General features: G+C 54.5%; 1 protein-coding gene and 1 long non-coding RNA gene across 13 annotated transcripts; one reads left to right on the forward strand and one right to left on the reverse strand.

Moving 5' to 3' along the window:
* The first annotated feature begins 5452 nt into the window (after positions 1-5452).
* On the forward strand, positions 5453-21113 carry TAL1 (TAL bHLH transcription factor 1, erythroid differentiation factor). 12 transcript variants are annotated; one of them, XM_033867042.2, is made up of 5 exons: positions 5453-5518; positions 8274-8435; positions 11876-12313; positions 13635-13729; positions 17483-21113. In XM_033867042.2, the coding sequence occupies exons 3-5, from the start codon at positions 11877-11879 to the stop codon at positions 17935-17937; spliced, it is 987 nt and encodes a 328-aa protein (XP_033722933.1). In that variant the 5' UTR covers positions 5453-5518; positions 8274-8435; position 11876; the 3' UTR covers positions 17938-21113. The 12 variants fall into 12 exon arrangements, 11 of the variants coding, with proteins under 11 accessions (XP_033722933.1, XP_033722932.1, XP_073646188.1 ...); XM_033867041.2 differs by lacking the exon at positions 5453-5518 and adding an exon at positions 5527-6580; XM_073790087.1 differs by lacking the exon at positions 5453-5518 and adding an exon at positions 6580-6717.
* LOC109550382 (uncharacterized) lies at positions 6349-7964 on the reverse strand. The gene is made up of 2 exons (XR_002176875.3): positions 7861-7964; positions 6349-6609 (listed from the first exon to the last, which is right to left on the reverse strand). It is a non-coding gene; the product is annotated as an uncharacterized lncRNA (long non-coding RNA).
* Positions 21114-21337: the final 224 nt, after the last annotated feature.

Genomic DNA, 21337 nt, shown 5'->3' on the forward strand with positions numbered 1-21337 from the left:
ATGCATAAGGCTGCTATGAACATTTCTGTACAAGGGGTCCTGTGGATGTATGTTTTTCGATTCTCCCACGTCAGTGTATGTTTATAAACTGCATGTTTATAAGGAACTGCTAAAGACCCACCGAAGTGGTTGAGTCATTTCTGCACTCCCTTCAACAACGTATGAGAATTCCAGTTGCTCCACATCCTCACCAGGACTTGGGATTGTCAGCCTTTTAAATTTTAACCATTTTAGCGAATGTATCATGGTATCTCATTGTAGTTTTAATTTGCATTTCCCAAATGCAAGTTTGCACATCTTCCCATGACATTTTGGCTATTTGTTTATCTTCTTTAGGGTCACAAGGGATTTAAACCAGGACGTACCACAAGATTTTTAAGTAGTTCTCCCAATGTAGCAAATATTTCCTTATAGCCAGCAGGAATGGAAAGGTCACTGGGTCCGAGCTGACATGGGTGCGCCTGGCTGAATCACCTTGGGTAAGTTGTTTCCTCACCTCTTAAGTTGGGGTCACATTAGCAGCCCAGCAGGGTTATTGTGGAGGATGAAGTAACCAACAGAGGCAGAGCAAGGAGCAATGCAGGCACACACAGCAGGTAGTCACCCTCATTGATCCCACCCACAAGTATTTACATTACACAAGGGCCAGGGCCCCATCTGGGTGACCAGTAACAACTATTTGCTGGCCAGAGGGCTGGTGGCTGCACACATGTTCTTCTGTCCTTTTCTGACAGTTCTGGGAGCGAAATCATTTATGGCAGAGCTGTGTGGGGTTCTCGCCTTGTGAGGACAGACCCACTTAGGTACTATCGGCTCTATAAGTCTGGGGAGCAGCTCTGGTCTTCTGGATGCTCCTGTACAAAGCATGGGTTAGGGAAAGGGAAATGGCTTCAAAACATTGGGAAGCACAGAGCTTTCTAAATACATTCAATTCTTTTACATTGGTCTTTGTGACACGAGGGTTGTAAACCAGAGCAGTGGTTCTCACAGTTTTGTGCTCATCAGAAATCACCTGGTTGTCCTGTTGGAACACAGATTTCTGGGCCTCACTCCCAGAATTTCTGATTTAGCAGGCTTGGGGTGAGGCCCGAGAATTTGCTTTTCTAACAGGTTCCCAGGTGATGGTGATGGCTCCCTTTGAGAACAACTGAATTAGAGTGAAGTCCTTTCCATCCCTGAGCATTGTGATGGCAGCGCTGGGTTTGGCAGCTCAGAGATGACTCTCCTCACATCTCAAGCTTGGAATTCTGGGCTCAGATGTGCTTACTGAGGAGGCGAGGTTCTTCCAGGGCAAGGAATGGAGACAGTGGTCATATGGAGGTAGAAGGGGGAAACAATGACATCTCAAATCAGAGTTTTTACTGTTAAAAATAATCCTAAGAACAGTATGATGTATAGACAATTATCAACTCCCTTCTACAGATGAGGAAAGTGAAACTCAGAGATTAAGTAACTTTCCTGGAAACATCGGGCAAGTTGGGGAGCAGGGTGGGAACTCAGGACTGCCTGACTATTGCACTCATTCTGCTGCCCTAGGTGTGCAATCTGACTCCACCACCTACCAGCTGGGTGTTCTCTGCAAGTTGCTCAACTTCTCTGTGCCTCAACTGGCTACCTACAATAATGGAGGTAACGGTAGTCCCTCGTCACTGGGTTGTTGTGAGGATTAACTGAAATTAATATTTATGAGGTGTTTAGGACAGCACCTGGCACATAGTACCACCATATACGTGTACTGAAAACAAAGCTGGCTGCCCACAACGGTGCACACACACTGCATCCCTCCAGGGGACTAGCTCTGGGGAGAAAGCTCAGAGATTGCCTAGGACGCAGAGACAGGGTAGGCAGAAAACACTTGAAAAAAATTTAAAGCCTCGAATCTGGGGGAGAATCCGGCCTTTGGTGGGGGTAGGGGACAGGTCGGAGAGTGGCGACGACGCCCTCAGGCCCAAAGCCCCAGAGCCGGGCTAGGCTGTCCTCTCCAGGCTGCTCCCTCCAGGACCAGACTCCGGACGCACAAGTCTGGGTCCCCACGTCCCCTCCCCCTCGACATCCCCAGCCCAGGAGCTCCGGGTTTCCTGCCCGTCCGAGGCCCCTGCTTGGGGCAGGCGGAGGAGGGGTGGCATTTCCTGGCGGGGCCGTGGGCAGCGTCACTCGCTCCCGGACACTCGGACAGCGCGCTGATCGACAGGCACCAGACGCTATTTCGGGCGGCTCTCGGCTCAACGCGCAGTTTCCGTTTTTCCATCGACCGTCGGAAACGGGGAAAGGGGGGAGGGTGTAGACGTCACGAGCCCCCAACCCCAGGCAGGGAGTTGGGGGACAGGTCAGGATGGCTGCCAGACTGTCAGAATCTGGAGCTTCGAGAATAGAGGGGGATGGGGAACATCACCTCCCCTCGCGTCTCTCTCTCCCCGCTCGGCAGGGCTGACAAAAGCCTTGCCTGTCCAACAGCCTGTAGGTGCCTCGAAGGCACCTAAACTCAAGAAATTTAAAACCAAATGCAGAATCCCTCTCCGTTTCTCTTGGCTTCCAAGCCCCCATCACCTGGAATAACACTCCCATCTAGGCAAATACAGCCAGAAACCCAGAGGGTTCCTGATTTCTCCTTCCCCCTCATCCCTCAAACCCAATTCTTATAAACCCGATTTTGTATCCTAAATACATGTCATCTGCATCTGCCTCTTACCATCTCTCCTGGCGACACCCTAGTCCACGCTCCCCCACATACCCCTTCTCCACCGTGCAGCCAAAGAGCTTTCTAGAAATGCAAAGCTGATCTTTTATAGGACATTACGCACCCCCTCTAACCTAATGAACAAAATGGTGCCCCCCCACAATTCTTTGAATTGTCCACAGCCTTGCTCCAGCCAGTACTGGACTCTTCTCTATGCCTTTCATGAACCTCAAGCCCTTCGGTTCCAGCCCTTGGCTTACCTGGAAGGTTCCCAATGCTCACTCCTCTACCTACCCTCAGAACCCACTCTCCGATCTCAGTCCAGGCATCAGTTTTCAGAGAAGCATTCCCTGGATGGGCTCTCCTTTTTTGGAGGGGCTCAAAGATGTGAAATGACTGGCCCAGTGGTGCCACAGCCCAAGGGTGGCAGCGCTGGGCTTTGAATTCAGAATTATATTTAGTGATGCAATCAAGCAAAGACAACAGGGACCAGGGGAGGGAGAGATGAAAACCAACCCCCGTTGCAGAGAGGCTTCAAGAAGGATGGAGCAGAAAGACTGAGTCTTGAAGGATGGATGTGAGAGGAGAGGGTGCGGTAAAGCAGAGGCTGACACATAATGGAGGGTGAGTTGAATTTGATAGCAGTGGGTGATGTGTGGCTAGAGCCGCGGGGAGAGAGTATGAGATGGGGCTGAGCAAACCACAGAGGTCGGTCCCCTGAGTCCCTGCTGAGCAGTTGGTGTGGCTGGGCCAGGGGAGGCCTTGTGGCAAGTCCAGGAATTAGACTCTTTTCCTCAGGACATGGGTAGCCCTTCTCCCATGGGATTCTGTAAAAGTTACCTGTATCCACATGGCATCCTGACCTCCGCCAGAGAGCATGACAGGAACAGAGGGAACAGGCTGCACTGGATTAACTGTATCTTCACGGAGAGTTGCCTGATGGCCAAGGAGGGGCCAGACTCAGACTGCAGCCACACTCTGGGCTCAGTCCTCGACTGGCACTCAGTCTGTGAATTCTCAGGCGCCAAAAGGAGCTCAAAACCAGAGATGCTAGAAGGACAAAGCAGCCTGGCATGTTGGGTAGAGTTGTGGACTGGGAACTGGATAATTGAGTTTGGGTCTTGGCTTTTCCTCTAGGTCACTGTAAGCTTTGGTCAAGTCACATCTCCTCATGACCTAATTTCCTTCCCTATAAGGATAGACCAGAACTCCTGTGTGCAAGTGCACATGATGTCATGCTGGGCTCCAGGCTGGTAAGTTTCCACAGATTATTGCCCTCACCACCTTTTAAAGATCATCTTATATAATCCTCGTAACAGCTCTCTGAGGTGAAACTGAGGTTTGGAACTAAGTGACTTCTAGTTATTTATTTTTGGCTGCGTTGGGTCTTTGTTGCTGCGCGGGGGCTTTCTCTAGTTGTGGCGAGCAGCACGGGCTTCTCCTTGCGGTGGCCTGTCTTGTTGCGGAGCATGGGCTCTAGGCACGTGGGCTTCAGTAGTCGTGGCTCGCCGGCTCTAGAGCACAGGCTCGGTAGTTGTGGTGCACGGGCTTAGTTGCTCCGTGGCATGTGGGGTCTTCCCAGACCAGGGATCGAACCCATGTCCTCTGCATTGGCGGTGGATTCTTAACCACTGTGCCACCAGGGAAGTCCCTAAGTGACTTTGGGACTCCACCCTAAAAGAATGAACCCAGATACCCTCCATGGGCTGAGCCCATTGCCTACCCCTCACTGAACCCAGATTTCTAGGACACAGTACAGATCTCAGCTCCTGCTGCGAGTTGAGCCCAGATCCCTCCTCCAAGCCTAGGCTCTAGCTGGGCTCCAGAGGACTCTGGTGCCAGATTTCCATCAAACCCAGGTTCTACCACTCACTAGATACGTGACACTGGGGAAGTTACTTTCACTCTGCCTCAGTTTCCTCATCTGTAAACTGAATAATTGCACCAACCTCTTAGGACTGTTTATGAGAACTAAATGAGTTAATATTTGCACCCTGCTCAGAAGACTGCTTCAGTATCGAGATTAAAATGTTAAATTATGAGGGGAGGGATGTTTCCCAGCTCTGGGCTCAGCCTGAAACTCGGTATAGTGGATACTTTAAACTCTTCGTTGACACCAGTTCTGCCTCCATAGAGCCTCTTGGGTGTGACCTCAGTCCCAACATTCAGGCAAGCAGGCTCCATTTTAGAACAGAAAAGAGCCAGGGTTGAAGCGGGTGAGAGTCGGGGGGAACTGGGGAGCTTTCTGGGATAAGAGGAACTGCCCATTGAGATCCGAGTATCCAGGACACTGGTATGAATGAATGTCAGGGAAGGAAGGGTTGGATGTGATCATTTTGGTGGTGTGGTCTTGCTGGGGTGCGAGTCGTTGGAGAAATGTGTCTGGAAGGCCGAGGGACTGAGGTTGTGGGGAGCCCGGGTTCCCGAGAGGCCTCGGGATCAGTAATGAGGCTGGACCCGGCGGGTCCTAGACAGAGCGCCCGCCCAACTCTCTCCGTGGCGCATTACGGAGACGGTCCCAGAGCCGCGCAACCAGTCCCCACTCCCTCCGGTGAAATTGCCAAATTAAAATGAATCATTTGGCCCGTAATGGCCGAGGCGCTTATCGGGGGCGAGCGGACCCGCGGCAGTGCCTTATCTCCGCGGCACACACGGCCCCCGCGCGCCTCGGCCCATGCTAACGAGGCCTAGAACGTGAGCGGGATTAGAGCGCGGCGGTGGAGGAGCCGGGCGCGCCGCGGCGCGGAAGCGGGGGACTGGAGGGGGGGGGGCTGGGGGAGGGCTCGGCACTAAGGACCAGGCCTCAAAATGGCCACACGCGTACCCCCTTAGCGGCAAAACGTGAGCATTCTGGCCTTTTTCTAGGGGCAGGCAACCTGCAACCTCCCACGGAATCCCCATCCAGTTCCTCCCTCTTTTGCCCGCTCGCAGAAGAGGTTTCGCTCCTTTTCCCTCGGTTTCTTTCGATGGGGGGCATTTTCCACCGACGCCCTTGAGCTCGCCGCCGCCGCCCCTCCCGCCTCGGAGACTCTCTTCCTTCCTTCCCCTTTTCCTTACGCAATAGACAGAAATGCGCGAGGCGGTGGTTGGTTTTCATTTCTCCTTAGTGGTTGTGTGCATGCGGTGGGATTGTGAGAGGGAGTGTGTGAGCTGTGGGCAGTGTTGACTTCTTCTGAGGGTGGTCTTCTAGGCGATAGGTTGTGTGTCCAAGTGTGATGGTGTTTGCCCTCTTTAGGGTGTAGATTTGAGTTCTCCGAGGCCCTTCTGCGTTTTCATCGTTGTATATAATTACGCTCGTTTGCCTTCTCGACATGTGTGCGGGGTTGCTTGGCCTTTGCGATTGTGTTTGTATGGTCTCGTTGTGTCGGGCGTGTGTGAGCCTGACTGCGTTGGGTTGTGCGTCCCTGAGCGATTGCGTTTGATCGATTTCGTTGTGTCGTGCTGGACAATGTGTGGGCCTGACCGAGTCGGCTTGTGGGGCAGTGTTGCGTTGTGCTTACTTCGCTTCCCTTCTATGGAGCTGGACCGCGTGTGGCCCTGTCCGCACCGGGGTGTGTGCCTGTGTGCTGGTGTCCTTTGGAAGTGCGTTTGTAAATCGCTGGGGGGTGGAGGGGAGGGCGAGTGAGCGAGAGATGGATGCGCGAGTTGAGGAGGCGGCATGGGGGCGGGGAGAGGGATTTCACGTTTTATTCCAAATTATGATGTATTCGGAAGCCAGCGTTGGCTTGGATGAGCAGCCCTGCTCTGTCCAGAGGCCACTCTGTGCCTCGGTGTTGGAGGGGTTGTTAGTGAGTGGGAGGCTCTTCCAGGCTGGAAGCTGAGCAGCGCTCGCGGAGGCCAGCGCCTTCAGGCCGGTAGCCGCCGGCTTCGGTTCTCGCCGCATTCAGGCTTCGTCCATTTCTGGTCAGTTTCGCGGGTACGGCCGCCGGGGTCTGCGGGAGAGGCCCGGAAAAGACAATGGGCGCATTCTCCAGGCCTCGCGCCTCGGGTGGGGACCTTCGGGATCATCTCCAAGGAACATTTTTCTACCCCCTCCCCGGGTGAGCGACATTCCCGCGTGGGTCAGGTACCCGTCACATCGATGACCGGGACCGGGCTTCCTGGAGGGACGGGGTCAGTGCTGCCCTAGCTCCGAAAGAAAGGATTTTGTTTTGCCAGTTACTGTGGTTGCTAATGTCATCATCATCACCACCACCACTACTACCACCACCACCATCATCATCATCATCATCGTATTTTAATTAAAATAATCGTCCAGGAGCGAAGCGGCTTGTCCCTTTTAGCTTCTTCGGGGCGATAACAAAGCAGCGCGGGTTTCCTCCCACCAGCGCTGATCTTTAAACTGCTGGGTTTGTGGTAGGGAGAGAAAATGGAGAGAGGGACGAACACAGAGACTCCGTCCTAAAGCAGAAATTAAACCCGACCTCAGACACCGGGCGTGACTGGATTCCTTCTTGTTCCCACACCTCCCCCCTCATTTGGATTAGAAGAGGAGAAAGAAAATCTCCCGCATTGGACTGAAACCGCAGGGAATAATTATTACTGTATTTCCACTAAAGCCGGGGCAAAAAGGAGGTGGCCTTAGCAATTAATCCAAGACTTCGATGTGTGACCATAAACTGGACAATTTAGGCAAAACAAATTAAACAAACCTTCCGGAGGGAGGGAAAAAAAGGTGAACTAAATTTCACTACCGCTACACCCTGGGAAGCAGTACTGGATTTATTTTTACCCTCCATCCTTTCCTTGTTTATTGCTGAAAAGAATTACTAAAATTCTCCCCTTCTCTGACGATCTGAATGCCGATAAATCGAAAATCTTGTGTAGGGATTGTTGAGGGAAAGGCGAGGGCCTTTCCTTTCTTTCTTTTTCCCTTTCTTTTCTTTTCCTTTCTTTCTTTTCCTCCTCTCCCTCTTCTTCCCCGCCCCCCTTAATCTGTAGGAAGAAAAAAAGGGACTGGGTTACATCAGATATCCCCCCACCCACCCCTTTCTCTGGGATCTGCGCCGTTCAGACTGTATCCCTTCGGGAAAGTAGCCTTTGGAATTGGGTTCTGGTTTCGCTTTGGGTTGGAGGTGGGCAGGTGAGAGTCATGGAGAGAATGGGGTCCTCAGAGGTTCTGTCCCACCGACCAGGGTCTGAAGATCGGATTCCCCTTTTCGGACACACATCCCCCTACCCACCCATGCCAGGCTGCGGACGACTCCGCGCTGTGGCCACAGCTCCGGCCTGACTTCGGTTCCCGAGCCAACGGCGTAGACGAGTCTGCTTAGAAAACAAATGGCCACACTGAACCAGACATCCCGGTTGGAGGGTCCGATAATGTTCCGGGCAGTCTGCGGCTGGGTTGTTGTTGTTGGACTAGATAGTTATTCCTGATTGGTCAGGTGTAGGGTTCTTTTTTATGGGGGTGCGGGGGAGGCTTCAAACACCTGCAGGTTGGGGGCGGAAAGCTGCTGGCGATTCCCGGGGCGGGTTGGCGAGGACATGAGGTAATTCCCAGCCATTGACCCCCATTTCTCTCTCTCCCTCCCTCTCGCCCTCCCTCTTTCTCTCCACCCCCATCTTTCCTGGAAACTCGCTTTGGGCGCGGCAGACCGCCCAGGACCACACCGCGGCCTAACTGCCGGTCTCTCAGTGAGAGAGGGGGAAAGCAAAGACCCCTTCCACAACCTGGACCTCGGCTCCTGCCCCTCTCCCGCCGGAGGAGGAGTGGAGATCCTATTCAGAGGGGCCGCTCTCTCTAAATATGCCCCAGGTGAGTTTTTGGGGGAATAGCACTGGTGGAAACAGTCACCAGGAAGGCCTTGGGATCTGGCCTGAGGTGGGGAAAGCTTGGGACAGAGGACAGACCAGTTTCAGATTGGGGAGGAGGAGGGGAGGACGAACCCAGAGTTGGGAATCCGGGATCTGACTCTGCCACTGACTGTGGCCTCTGTGCCACTGTGGCTTCCAGCAGGGCCGTTTCCTGGCCCTGGGTGAAAACAGCTAGTTGGGCTTAGTCCCCCCTCACCCAAGGTCCCCCTCTGTCCTGGTTCCGTGGACGTTTCACCGGGCTCATAACTTTGGGGCGGCTATATCCGGATAGCGCAGGCTGTGTGCTCCCGGGGCTCTGGCAGGAAGAAGGCCGCAGCCATCCTGGCTAACGCAGTCCCAACTCGGGTGGGCCCAGGCTGGGGCCTAAGGCCTAGGGTGGGGCTGCGTTCAAACACCGCTCCACTCCAGTAGCAGCGGGAAAGTGGTTCTGTTCACGGGCGATTTGGGTTTGCGTGCAGGCTTGGGGCTCCCCCAGTGGGTCATGCGGGTGTGGATGCAGTATCAGGGACCAGAGGCTGTGTTTAAGGCGGCGGCTCTAGCCGGGGCATGGCGGAGGCTGTTTTCACATAAGAAATTTTCCTTGCTGGGAATTGGAAGCTGCCGGAGACCAGGTGCCTGTCCCCCAGGAGCTCTCGGGTTCCCCTGTCGTGTTCAGACACACATGGAAGTTATGTGGCTGGCTGTCTGGCAGCAGGAGATGAGCCGGTGTAGGGGGCTTTGAGCTGGGTCTTGGTTGCACAAAGAGGAGTTGTAAGGGTCCAATAGTCTAGTGCTGTTCGGTTCGAAATCTGAAACCTTCTCACCCCCTTTTTCATTTTCCCTAATAAAAATAAATAAACATCACTCCGGCTTTCCTTTTAATAATCTTAACCAAAGCCAAGTGATGGGATTTAGTCACCGACCACCGAAAGTGCTTGTGAGTTCTCTGGCAGCTTCCTCGAGAGCCTGGCCCTCTGGCCTGGGTGATCCTGGTTGCAGATGAACCGGCAGGGTTTTCCTGAGGTCCTGGGAGGGGCGGGGAGAGGTTGACCACAGACCCCTGGGGACCAATCATAGGTTTGGGGGGGGGCTCAGAGATATAGATATTTATAGGCGTCTGGAGAGGGCATTTGGGGCCAGAGTCAGCTCATCTGAGATACGTGCTCCCCTTGCCCCTCTGGGATCTGCTCCTACTCAGAGTCTTGGAATTAATCAGAAGGTACAAATGTGTCATATGGAGAGCTTGAGCTCATTCTGGCAATTGCTGAGTGAACGGTTTGTCACTCGGTTAGGAGCTGGGACTTAAGCACGTGTCACTGGGTGCACAACGGTGCCTGGGGACAGTAAGGTAGGGAGCCAGCTCCTTGGGGCTTGTACGCTTTGCCAGAGGACGGTATATTTCTAATGCATTTCACTGTTGCAGGGGAGCCAGGAAGTCTCCAGTGGTATACCACTGGTGCATTTCTAGTGGCCGCGGTGTCTTGACGGTTGGTCCCATTCTGTGGATACAGACAGACCTATTGTTTCCACCATGAACATAAACTCGTTTCCAATGAAGTGTTGCAGACCTACTGCCTTTGCAGCCAGGGTGCACCAGGTCTGGGGGAATTTTGTCATTTTGGGGCACTGCCCATGGGGCTGGCAGAGCTAGGGCAGGAGCTTAATCTGAATGGTGATTCTCCATCAGCTGTGTGTCCAGTGGCCATTGAGCTGAGCTCCTGAGGAGGTTTCAGAAGGTCGGGTCTCTCTTCTGGGGTGGGAGGATGGTTCCCAGGCCGACTCCAGTCCAGAGTGGTGCAGTGGCAGAGTGGCTGCCAGGAATGATCAGATGGACTCTGCTTGGTGCTGAGTTGGATTTTTGTGTATTTGTTTTCTGCTATAAAATACGCCAATTATATAATTCCAACAGCAGAAATCTTATTTTGAACATCTTATGAAGCCTGTTGAGTTGATTATATTTTTATTGTTTTATTAAAACTCACAAGCATTTCCCCACTCTGGACCCAGAGTCTCATAGTTTTTCTGTTTTCATCCTTGAGGGGGTGGGGTGTGTGTGTGTGGTGGGTTTTGGAAGAACTGGAGGGAGCGGTAGTGGGGAGTGGAGCCTCTGCCTGCGGTCACCCAGGAGTATGGTTGAGGAGGAGAGGACTGTCCTTTGCTGGAGGGGGGCGGGCAGGATATATGAGAGGGTGTATATGGGAGGATAACAAAGACAGAGCGAGACTGGAGTTCGAGTCCTGCTCTGTGGCAAACAGGCGAGTGTGACCTTGGGCAAGGTAGTCTCCTTGCTGGCCCAGTCTCCCAGTCTATAATAATGTTTACTTGAGCATTTGCACAGTGCTTTTAAATGCATATATGAGGTACACCTCCCATTTCCCAGAGGACAACACCGAGGTAGGAGAGGGGGATGGGGGAGTGCTGGACGAGTTCAGCAGCCATCATGACACCCCTTCGCCCCACACTCCTGGATGGGAGCCCAGACCCCAGTGGCCTCAGGAGCACCCTTTGAACGTCGGGGCTTCACACTGCCTCAGGCAGGCTTCCCTTCTAGACCCCACCTCACTTTTGAGTTCAGCTGAGCAGAAGCGGGTATATATAGTGTGCGGGGAGGTATGGCCGGGATCATCTTCTTCCCTTCCTTATGTCCCGTCTCCAGTCCCAGGAGGAGTAAAAGTAAAGGGCCACTGGGGTTTCTGGCGCTACACAGAATACAGGTGGATTTGCGGAGTGTAGACGGACGCCGTCCCCGCAGGGGTGAATATGTGTTGAAAGGGAGAGCTGGCTCCTCCGGATAATTCTCTGCCAGCTCTGATCCCTCTTGCACACACACCCCCACCAGGTTTCTGGGTGTATGTGTGTGGCGGTAGGCTGGGGGCAGGTATTGCTGAAAGGCAAGGGAGGTTCGAAAAGCACCCCACCTCCGCGCGACAGGTTCCCCGCCAAAACCAAAAGGGGGGCGGGAAGAACACGGTCGGGGATTTGTTCCCTCCTCTTCCCTTGCGGCCTGAGAAGGGGCACGGGGTGATATTTCTTTCTCGTCTCTTTCTACATTTCCTTCCTCCTTCCCCCCCACCCTCTGTTTTTCTTTCGCTGGCTGTATTCCTTTTCTTCCAATGTCTTTGTCGTCCTTCTCCACCTCTGTCCTTTTGGCCCTCAGTCTCTGTCTCCCGGGCACCCTCTTCTCTTCTCCCAAACCAGAGGCCCCCTTTCCCTCCTGCCCCAGCACTGCGGGCGGGTGTGTGTCCACGTGGCGCTAAGTTTGTCCGCCTCTTCTCACGTTTCGGTGCGTGAATTTCTCTCTGCCTTTTACCCCCTCCCGCACCCCCCGCTCCGATCCCACCCCACGTGGATGGGCCGGGGGCGGTGGTCAGAGCGGGTGTCCGCTTGTCTGTCTGCCCGCAGGATGACGGAGCGGCCGCCGAGCGAGGCGGCACGCAGTGACCCCCCGCTAGACGGACGGGACGCGGCCGAGGCCCGCATGGCCCCCCCGCACCTGGTCCTGCTGAACGGCGTCGCCAAGGAGACGAGCCGCGCGGTCCCGGCGGAGCCCCCGGTCATCGAGCTGGGCGCGCGCGGCGGCGGCCCGGGGGGCGGCCCCGCCGGTGGGGGCGGCGCCGCGCGAGACTTAAAGGGCCGCGACGCGGCGGCTGCCGAAGCGCGCCATCGGGTACCCACCACCGAGCTGTGCAGACCTCCTGGGCCCGCGCCCGCCTCGGCCCCCGCAGAGCTGCCCGGCGACGGCCGCATGGTGCAGTTGAGCCCGCCCGCGCTGGCGGCCCCGGCCGCCCCCGGCCGCGCGCTGCTCTACAGCCTCAGCCAGCCGCTGGCTTCTCTCGGCAGGTCAGGGCCGGCGGGAGGGGCGGGTGGGCAGGAGGCATGGGCGCCGGGGCTCCTCTTCCGCACGTCGGGAGCCGGCTGCCCTCCTCCCGGCGGGGCAGTGTGGCTGAGCGCGCTAGGAGAGGGGGAGAGGGGGACGTTTTACACCCGGGGTTGGAAAAGTCTTGGCTGGAGTCCCCGTGCAAGTGAGGAACGAGCCCTCTGCTAGTGTGTGTGTGTATGTGTGCGCACGCGGGGGGCGGTGTGCAGGTGTCTTGTTAACGCGGCGTGCTGCGAGCTTGGAAGCCAAAGAGGGGGAGTACCGGCATGCGGCTGGCTGTGAGCAGAAGCGCGGGGCGCTGCCTGGTGGTGGTGGTGGTGGGGGCGTGGGGTGGACAGGAGGAGTCTGAGTGTGAGTACCAGGAAGGAATGTGTCTGAATGCGCTCCGCTGTGAAATTCTTCTGGAAGCTGCAGCCCTCGGTGGACAGGTAAGAGATGTGCTTGCAAGAGGTCTCCCTCCTCTGAAACTCCCTGCCAGGGCCTGCCTGGGGAATAGATCCCTCCCTCCTCTCCTGAGCTCCTCTGCCCCTAGCTGCGATCTCTGGCCAGGACCTGTGCTCCCTTTGGTGTGAGGGTATCCATTTTCCTGCTGGGGCCACTGAGGTGGTGGAGAGCAGGAGACACGGTTGGGGTGGGGACAGGAAGATGAGGCAGGGAGAGACAGTGGGGGGCAGTCGGTGGGACACTGGAGGAAGAAGCTACGGAGAGTCGAGTGGGTAATGGGGGGGCATGTCAGTGGGGCTGAGTCAGGGTTTCCTGTCTGTTGTCTGTCCTTGGGCCCCATGGGGCTGGAGTGAAGGTGGGGTGAAGTTGGGGGTAAGGAACAGGGTGCCCTTATGTGGTGCAGGAATTGCACCCTGCCAGGTGTGAAGGCCGTGTCTGCCTGTGTGAGCACCTGTTTGGGAGTGGAGGTGCCTATGGCTTGTGCGCTTGTATGTGGGGGGGTGTATGCTCATTTTTGTGTTTGCTCCCTGTGTTCACCATTAATTCTGTGTATGTGTGTTTGTGTGTGTCTGAGTGTGTGTGTGTGTAGGGGTGTGTGGCCACCCTCCCCTTGTTTGTCTCACCACAGAGAGAGTCTGGGGGTGTTGTGTGTGTGTGTGTGTGTGTGTGTGTGTGTGTGTGTTTCATGCTTCTTCTATCCCCAGTTCCGATGTGAAGGGACCAGGGTTGCCCTTGTTTTTTGGGGCGGGGGCTCAAGAACATGTGGGGAGGATCTGTATGGAGCCCCTCTCTCCCCTCCACCCACATGTGATCTTGTGATCTGCCTGCTCCCTCCCACAGTGGGTTCTTTGGGGAGCCAGATGCCTTCCCTATGTTTGCCACCAACAACCGAGTGAAGAGGAGACCCTCCCCTTATGAGATGGAGATTACTGATGGTGAGTCAACCCCCCCCCCCCCCCCCCCGCTCCACTTGTGTACTCACTCCCTCAAGGTGTTAGAACCCTGAAGGAGGAATCATCGGGGACTACTCCCTAGGTGTCTCACATAGATGGGCAGCTCTCTTGGAGCCAAGAGAAGCTGTTGAAGTCCTCGCCCTATTGACCTGGGACTAGGGGAGGTCATGGGTGGGGCTGGGGGTTTACCACGGTCCTGGGAAGAGAGTGCATGGGAGTGAGGACACACTGTGGCACTTAGCCCAAACCTCCACCGTCAATTGTAGTCCCCACTCTAGCTCCATTCCTACAGTTGGTAAGGATCCCCCGGGAGGGCAGAAACACACAGTGTTTCTAAGCACCAACCTCCAGGGATTCTCTGTATCTCCTCCCAAGTCCTCTTTGGAATCTGAAGTCTTCTCCCTGCCTGGAATTGCACCTTTAAGGGTCTTGTCCCAGGTCCCTGCAGAGTGGGGCCCTCTTGTGCCCTTTTCCACACTCTGAGCTGAGACTCGGAGTTCCCTTCCTGACATCATAGATTCTACCCTGCTCCCTCCCTCCCCCCGACCCCAAAGGCCTCAGCATTTTTAATGTGAACTACCCGAGTAGTCTTTGGCCCCGAACTTGGGGGAAGGAGTTGGATGAGTGGGAAATTTGGAGGACCCCCTCCCTCTTCCCAAGGTTGACTAGATGTAGTAGATGGGGCCCAGCACCAGGGGGCAGGAGAGCAGGCTCTTCAGAGCCGAGGGACTTCCTGGAGCTCCTGGTGCACACCGGAGGCCTTGAAGCCAGACTGGGATTTCTGCAAGTTGCTGGTGGGAGGGATGTATGTTGAGCTGGGGCTTCTGGAGGGGATCCCTCTGTGGTGTTCTGGAGAGGAGGCAAGCTAGCATCTGGACAAGGAACAGATCTCAAAAGACCCAGCCAGCCTGGGGCACAGGGGTGTAGGGCCGGGAGGGAAGGGTGTTGGAGTGTCAGTGCTGCTAGGTTAGAGACAGGAGGTGGGTGTACCAAACAGGAAGTAGGCAAGACCAGCCCTGAAGTTCCCCAGGGAAGAGGCATTTTCTACAAAGGTCAGAGACGACAGAAATCAGGCACAGAGGAAGGGGCAAGGGGTGAGGGTTTGGGGGGAGTGCAGGAGTGTAGAGAGGAGATTACCCATGAATGATGCCAATATTTACCAAGCACCTACTCTGTGCCCTGCCAGCGTGAGACAGAGGACATGGAGGGAGGTACAGACTCAGGAAAGAGGAAGGTGTGGAGAGGTGGGTGGTTCTCTGGAAAGGACCAAAGAGGAATAGACAGAAATGGAGGTGAAGGGAAGGGTGGAGGGGTGCAGGATATGCCCACAGGATTTTGAAATCAGAGATTTAAATGAAAAGAGTCCATAAAAGTGGGGCTAACACAAGGTCTAAAGCCAGGACTCGACGTGCATTCCTGTTGCTGAACTTTTCTGGGCCTCCGTTTTCTCATTTGTAACGTAGGGAGAATAATAGCTTCCTCACAGGTTGTTGAAGGAGCACAGTGGGGTAAAGTGCTTTTAGGGCCTGGCTTGGGGTAGGCACGGCTTCTGGAGTCTGTGTAGCTCTAGTTGTGACAGCGGCCATAATGCCTCTCTCCCCACCTAGGAGCGGCCATAATGCCTCTCTCCCCACCTAGGAGCGGCCATAATGCCTCTCCCCACCTAGGAGCTCCCTCAAGATCAGCCAGCTTCAGCCACAGAGCAGTGGTCCTCCTGGTGGCACAGCTGAGGGACTCCCCTCTGTCTGTCCTGGAGGCCGGAGAACAGCAAGTTATTTCCTCTGAGGCACCCAGGGTAGGACTGCCCAGCAGGCGTGCTGTGTTTTTCCCAGCCTGGGTCTGGCCTTTGGCAAAGAGTCAGCTGGGCTGGGGCCTGCTGGGGTTTGGAAAGATAGCTTCTGAGGCACTGTGGGCAGAGGATGAGTGATTCTCCCTGGGGGAAACATGGTGTGTGTGTGTCTGTGTGTGTGTAAGACTGGTGTGTGTATGTGTAAGAGATGATTAAGCGGGAAGTGTCGGCGCGGATGAGCTGGGTTGCAGAGGCAAGGTCTGCCTCCGTCCTGGCCGCCGTCTCCATAGCTGTGAAATGAGCAATGGGTCTTAGGTGATGTCTTCTCTCCTACCCAGCTTTCCACGTTCTGAGATCCGGTTCCAGGGTCATCAGAAGAGGGCAAGCAACCATCCCAGTACTGGCAGTTCCTTCAGTGCTCAGAGCTTCCTGAGGACTGCCAGGAGCTGGCTCTGTGCCTCAGGGTTGCGGAAGGAAGCAGCCGCCTCAGCCCAGGAGCCTGGGAGCACTAGCGGGGCGCTCCTCTGCCTTTGCTGGCTTTGGGAATCCCAGGTCACGCTTGGACATTTAGTGCAGTGCTTTGTATACCATAGGTGCTCGATACATGCACACTGGTGTCTGCCCCTGCTCTGCAAGTCTTAATACATGAGCGCTAGTGAATACTGTTCTAGTCTGTGATCAGTGCACTGTAGACACGGGGAGACGGAGGCAGCCCTCAGACGCCTGCCTAGAGCCTCAGGCCATGCCTGTGCATGGCTGTCTCTCCACTCCTCTCCTGGGGAAGAGAGCCTGCAGTGTAAGTCATTTCCCCACCACTCTGCTCTCTCCTCCATTCCGTACCTGCCAGCATGATCAGTTGGTCAGCAAATATTTATTGAGCTCCTGCCTACTCTGTGCTTCCATCACCCTTAGAATAAAATCCCTACATCTTACCACAGGGCCCTATGGGATCTGGACTCAGGCTCCTCTGATCTTACCCACACTAATCTCTCCGGGCTGGCTTCAGCCATTTCCCAGCTCAGGGCATGTGCACATGCCCTTCCAACTTCCCTTCCTGTGTCTGGCTGGCTCTTCTTCGGCCTTAAGTTCTTCCCTTATAGATGTCACCTCCTCCAAAAGGATGTCCCCAACCACCTCAGGTAAACATGGCCGCTCCTTTCCATCTTTCGTTTACATTCAGCTTCCCGTTTGTTTGTTATTTGTTTGCCGATTGTTCATCATCTGTCATCCCCATTAACATGTAAGCTCCACGAGGGCAGGGACTCTGTGCACCTTTATTCCTTAATGCTGAGCACAGTGCCGGTTGTCAGGAAATAACTGATGAATGGATAATAATAGCTAACATTTATTGACTGTTTCGTCAGAGCCAGGTATTATCTTAAGTACTTTAACTGTATTAGTTGTTAGATTCACAAGACAATCTTATGACTTGAGTTACTAGTGTTATCTCCATGGTACAGGTGATGATGCTAAGACACAGAGAGTTCAGGTAACTTGCCCAGAGTTACTATCTAGGGAGTAACAGTCAGGAATTGAACCTGGAACGTCTGGCTCCAGAGTTTAATCTTTCTAACTAGTGCCATATGGCCTCTTAGCACAAGTGAATGAATGAATAATATATGGTTCCTGTCCTCAAATGTCTCACAGCTCAGAGAGGGGGACAAACATGGAAACATAAGTGATGATCAAGAGTGATGGAGATTACAGGATTATAGGGCCATGGTGGTTGGTTAGATCTGTCTGGAGGGATGAGGGAAGTTCTCAGAGAGGAGGAAACAGATAAACAGGGTTTTGAAGGACAAGTAAAGAGTTTTCTGAGTAAAAGGAAAGAGGGCATTCTAGGTTTCCCAAGTTTCCAGGTGGATGGCTTCTCCGCTTCCCCACAGGAGAAGACGCCCTGGGGGATCCCCGACCCACTGTCCTAACCCTTGTCCTCCTACCTCCAGGTCCCCACACCAAAGTCGTGCGGCGCATCTTCACCAACAGCCGGGAGCGATGGCGGCAGCAGAATGTGAACGGGGCCTTCGCTGAGCTCCGCAAGCTGATCCCCACGCATCCCCCAGACAAGAAGCTCAGCAAGAATGAGATCCTCCGCCTGGCCATGAAGTACATCAACTTCCTGGCCAAGCTGCTCAATGACCAGGAGGAGGAGGGCAGCCAGCGGGCCAAACCTGGCAAGGACCCTGCGGTGGGGGCTGGTGGAGGGGGTGGTGGCGGAGGGGGCGCTGCACCTCCAGATGACCTCCTGCAGGACGTGCTGTCCCCGAACTCCAGCTGTGGCAGCTCCCTGGATGGGGCAGCCAGCCCGGACAGCTACACGGAAGAGCCGGCACCCAAGCACACGGCCCGCAGCCTCCATCCTGCCATGCTGCCCGCCGCGGATGGAGCCGGCCCTCGGTGATGGGTCTGGGGCCACCCAGGACCAGCCAGGAGGGTGCCCTCAGGCCACGGGCACCATGGGCTTTAGGGCAGGTGGGGTGAGGATTGGGCAGCTCTGAAGCAGGGCATGGACTTTTGATGAGCTTTCCTTGATGTCTGAGCTGTGGGAAGTCCCAGCTGCCTCTGGGGCTGGCTTTCCTGTTTCCTGCCTCAGTAGGAGAACAGAAACATGGAGCAAAGTGGTAGGTACTTTTTATGAAGATGGCACGGTCTTCCCCCTCTTCCATATCCCTAAGACTTCTCCAGTGAGAGGCTGGAGTGGCGTTGCTTTCGGCCTGGCGCACGGGAGCCCTGTCTTCGCTGAGACCTGGGGTTGTCAGCTCTCTCCTGTGTCCGGCAGCCTCTGCCTCGCCTTGAACCCCTCCCAAACTCGCTGGGGTGGCTTTTGTGGCCACACTGTCCAAATACACAGGTACCCAATAGCTGCCCGTTTCTTGAGCCCCATCTTCACCCAGGCCCCTGTTGGTCCGTCCAGCTGCAGAGAGTCACAAGCCTCGAGGTGCCTTCTTCAGGGCCTGGCTGAAGAAGACGGCCAGTGGACAGCCTGCTCTCGACTAGCTGGGCCAGAGGGTCAGAAACCCAGAAGCCCTTACTCCTTGCCCTGGGGATCGAAGCTCTGCTCTCTCCCCACTGAGACTTGCCTTCCTCATCCTTGTGGCTGTGGGGACTGAGTCTGCGGCTGTGAGCGTGCCCTGTGAGCTTTGTTCGAAGGCAGACAAAGGAGAAATGATGAGAGTGAAATTGAGCAAGAGCTATTTGGGGCACGTGGGCTTCAAATCGTGGCGGTGCCTAAGAGCTACCTGCCTGCGTCCTCAGCGACACGTCGCTGTTCACGCAGGGAGCAGATGCCAGTGTGCTGATCGGTGTGTGTTGATGCTGAGAGTAGACGTGCGGCCCCATCTCGCGTTCTCCTAGCTCCTCAGAGGGGCCTCCCTGCTGCAGGATGTCTGTTTGCTGATGGTCTGGTCTGTGTCCTGAAACTGAATCGACAACAAACTCTGTCCTATGAATTCCTGGCATTTGGGATTTTGCTTAACTTCAGGTATTTGTGGGATCTCTAGGTCTTGATACGACCCAGGATCTAGCCCCACTTCTAGGGCCTGGGGAGCCCAGTGAGAGACCAGGCCCTGGCGGAGACCCAAACACATTGACATTCACTTAGCAGAACCTTCGGCATTCCTGAGCGCACAAATTTTGGTCATCCAGGGTGTGTATGGGAGGCTGGCGTGACGCAGTAGGAATACTCCCCCCCAGAAGCTGTACATGACATTTTTGTAAATCAAATCCTTATCTTCACCTTTTAAAGAAATACTGCCACGAGTCCCTTGGTAAAGTGGAGAATCCTTTTGTAGAGTGGACTGCTGCCCCCTCATTGATCTCCCGTGTCAATCCAGATGGTGGGACATGGTTTTCTTAAGGTGACGCCTGCCTGTGACCCACCTCCCAAGCCCCTGGAACAAACTGCACACAAGTCCTACATACCTGTCATTGTGCCCTCAAGTCACCCCAACCGGCTCTGACCAGGCGCTGCCTTTGAGGTCAGAGGGAAAACAATGCTCTGACTTTGCCCTGTCCATAGCAATGTGGAAGAACCATCGCTGCGGCTGTCGGGAAAGGCCCTCACACCTTATGGGCTCCAGCCTGGTGGTTCGCCTTCACCATGGCAGGACCTTGGGGACAGCCACATGCCCATGGGGAATGATCCCTGCTCTCCTCCCCTTCCTTTTAAGTTGTGAGAGGAGAGGTCCAGTTTGTGGGGGTGGGAGCAACATGGTTACCCTTGTAGCACTCTGTCTGTCCCATTTCAGCGCCCCCCCCAATCATATTTTGATGAACATTAGGATTCGTTCCTTTCTGATACTTGGACGCTCCTGTGAAAAATCCCATCTGTCTAAAGATGGAGCACCTGTTCTAGGTCCTAAGGCTGCGTTTGCTTCCGGTGGGTTAATTTGACCTGGGAGTGAAAAGTGGCCACGGTGAGCATAGGTGGATGGGTTTTAGGAGATGGATCACACATTCTTTGAGGAACTCCAGCTACTGGCTTCCTCTTCTCTCAGACTTGCAGTGTGACCTGGAAAAGTTCTCTCTCTGAAAGTCAACTTCTCATAAATACGCTAGCTTGGCCTGTCTCCTAGGGCTGTGGTGTGGACTGAATGGAATCGTGAAAGTAGAAGCATTTTGAGATCGTATGGAACTCTGTCCCCCTCACTATCATTCCTGCAGTGGGGTTTCCCACCCTGAGTCCGGGACCTAGGCAGTGGGCCAGTCTGCCTGTCTGCATAGCATTTGGGTAATTTAGGTTCTAAACCACTTTATCCTGAGTTATCTAGGTTATCCTTATCTCTCCAGATTGACCTCATTTCAGTCTCATTCCAAAGCAAGGCACAGGAGGGAGACTAGAAAAGAGAGATGGGAAAGAGGCAGAATATGTAAAAAGTACTACAGCTACCCGAGACAGGCCTGGGTAGGGGTGGGCAAAGCTTTGTGTCTTTGTTAAGTACTAGAAAAGATCCATAATTTTCACTTTCCTTTCCAGCACCTCCCCCCACCATACTCTTCTCCTTCCTCTGCCTCCTCTTCACCCATGAACATTCTCCATCCAAGAATAATATCTGTACAAAAAGGAAAAAATGTAAAAAAACATGAGGAGGACAAAGATGACTGTTAATGACTGGAGGGAATCATGTCTTTTAAGACAAATTCGTATTCTTTTATTTGTAGTGGCAAACGACAAGATGGTACAACCTTTATCCTTTTCCGAAAGCAAAACAAAGGGCACAGCATCGGTAGTCAGCCGACAACTGTCTCGGCCTTTGGGGGTGGTCGTGTCGTACTTGTGATGTCAATGGTACGTGGCCCCCGCCGAAGGCTTGCCCCCCAGCCCATGTACATAGCGCATCGTTCCTGCGGGCGGGCCCAGCACTTTCCGTCAATGTTGTACTGTACGTGATGCATTGCGTTGGTCTCTGCATTTTTCTGCAGAAGAGGAGTAACCGCTCCAGGTACCTTGACCTTTGTACAGCCCAGAGGCCAACACTGTGGGCGTGTGACTCTAGCGACAAAACCCATGTGGTGATGATGTGTGTATATATATAAGGATATATTGGGAAGATTTCTAAATAAAAGTTTTACAAAGGGGCCTAGACTCTGTGCTTGCGTGTTGCACCCCTAGGATGGGACATTAAAGGAAAGGCGTGGCACGAACCTGTCTCCCCTGAAATGGGTTCTCCCGGGGGGGCTCCCACCTTCTACCCTGAGGCTCCCCCCTTAGGGTTTCTGTTCTTTTCCCTCTGCCAGGCCTCATGGAGGGGGGCCTCTTCTCAGTGCTGTGCACGCACACTTCGGACACGGGGCCTCGGGCT

This window comes from Tursiops truncatus, chromosome 1 (assembly GCF_011762595.2).
Source record: "Tursiops truncatus isolate mTurTru1 chromosome 1, mTurTru1.mat.Y, whole genome shotgun sequence".
Taxonomy (NCBI): Eukaryota; Metazoa; Chordata; class Mammalia; order Artiodactyla; family Delphinidae; genus Tursiops; species Tursiops truncatus.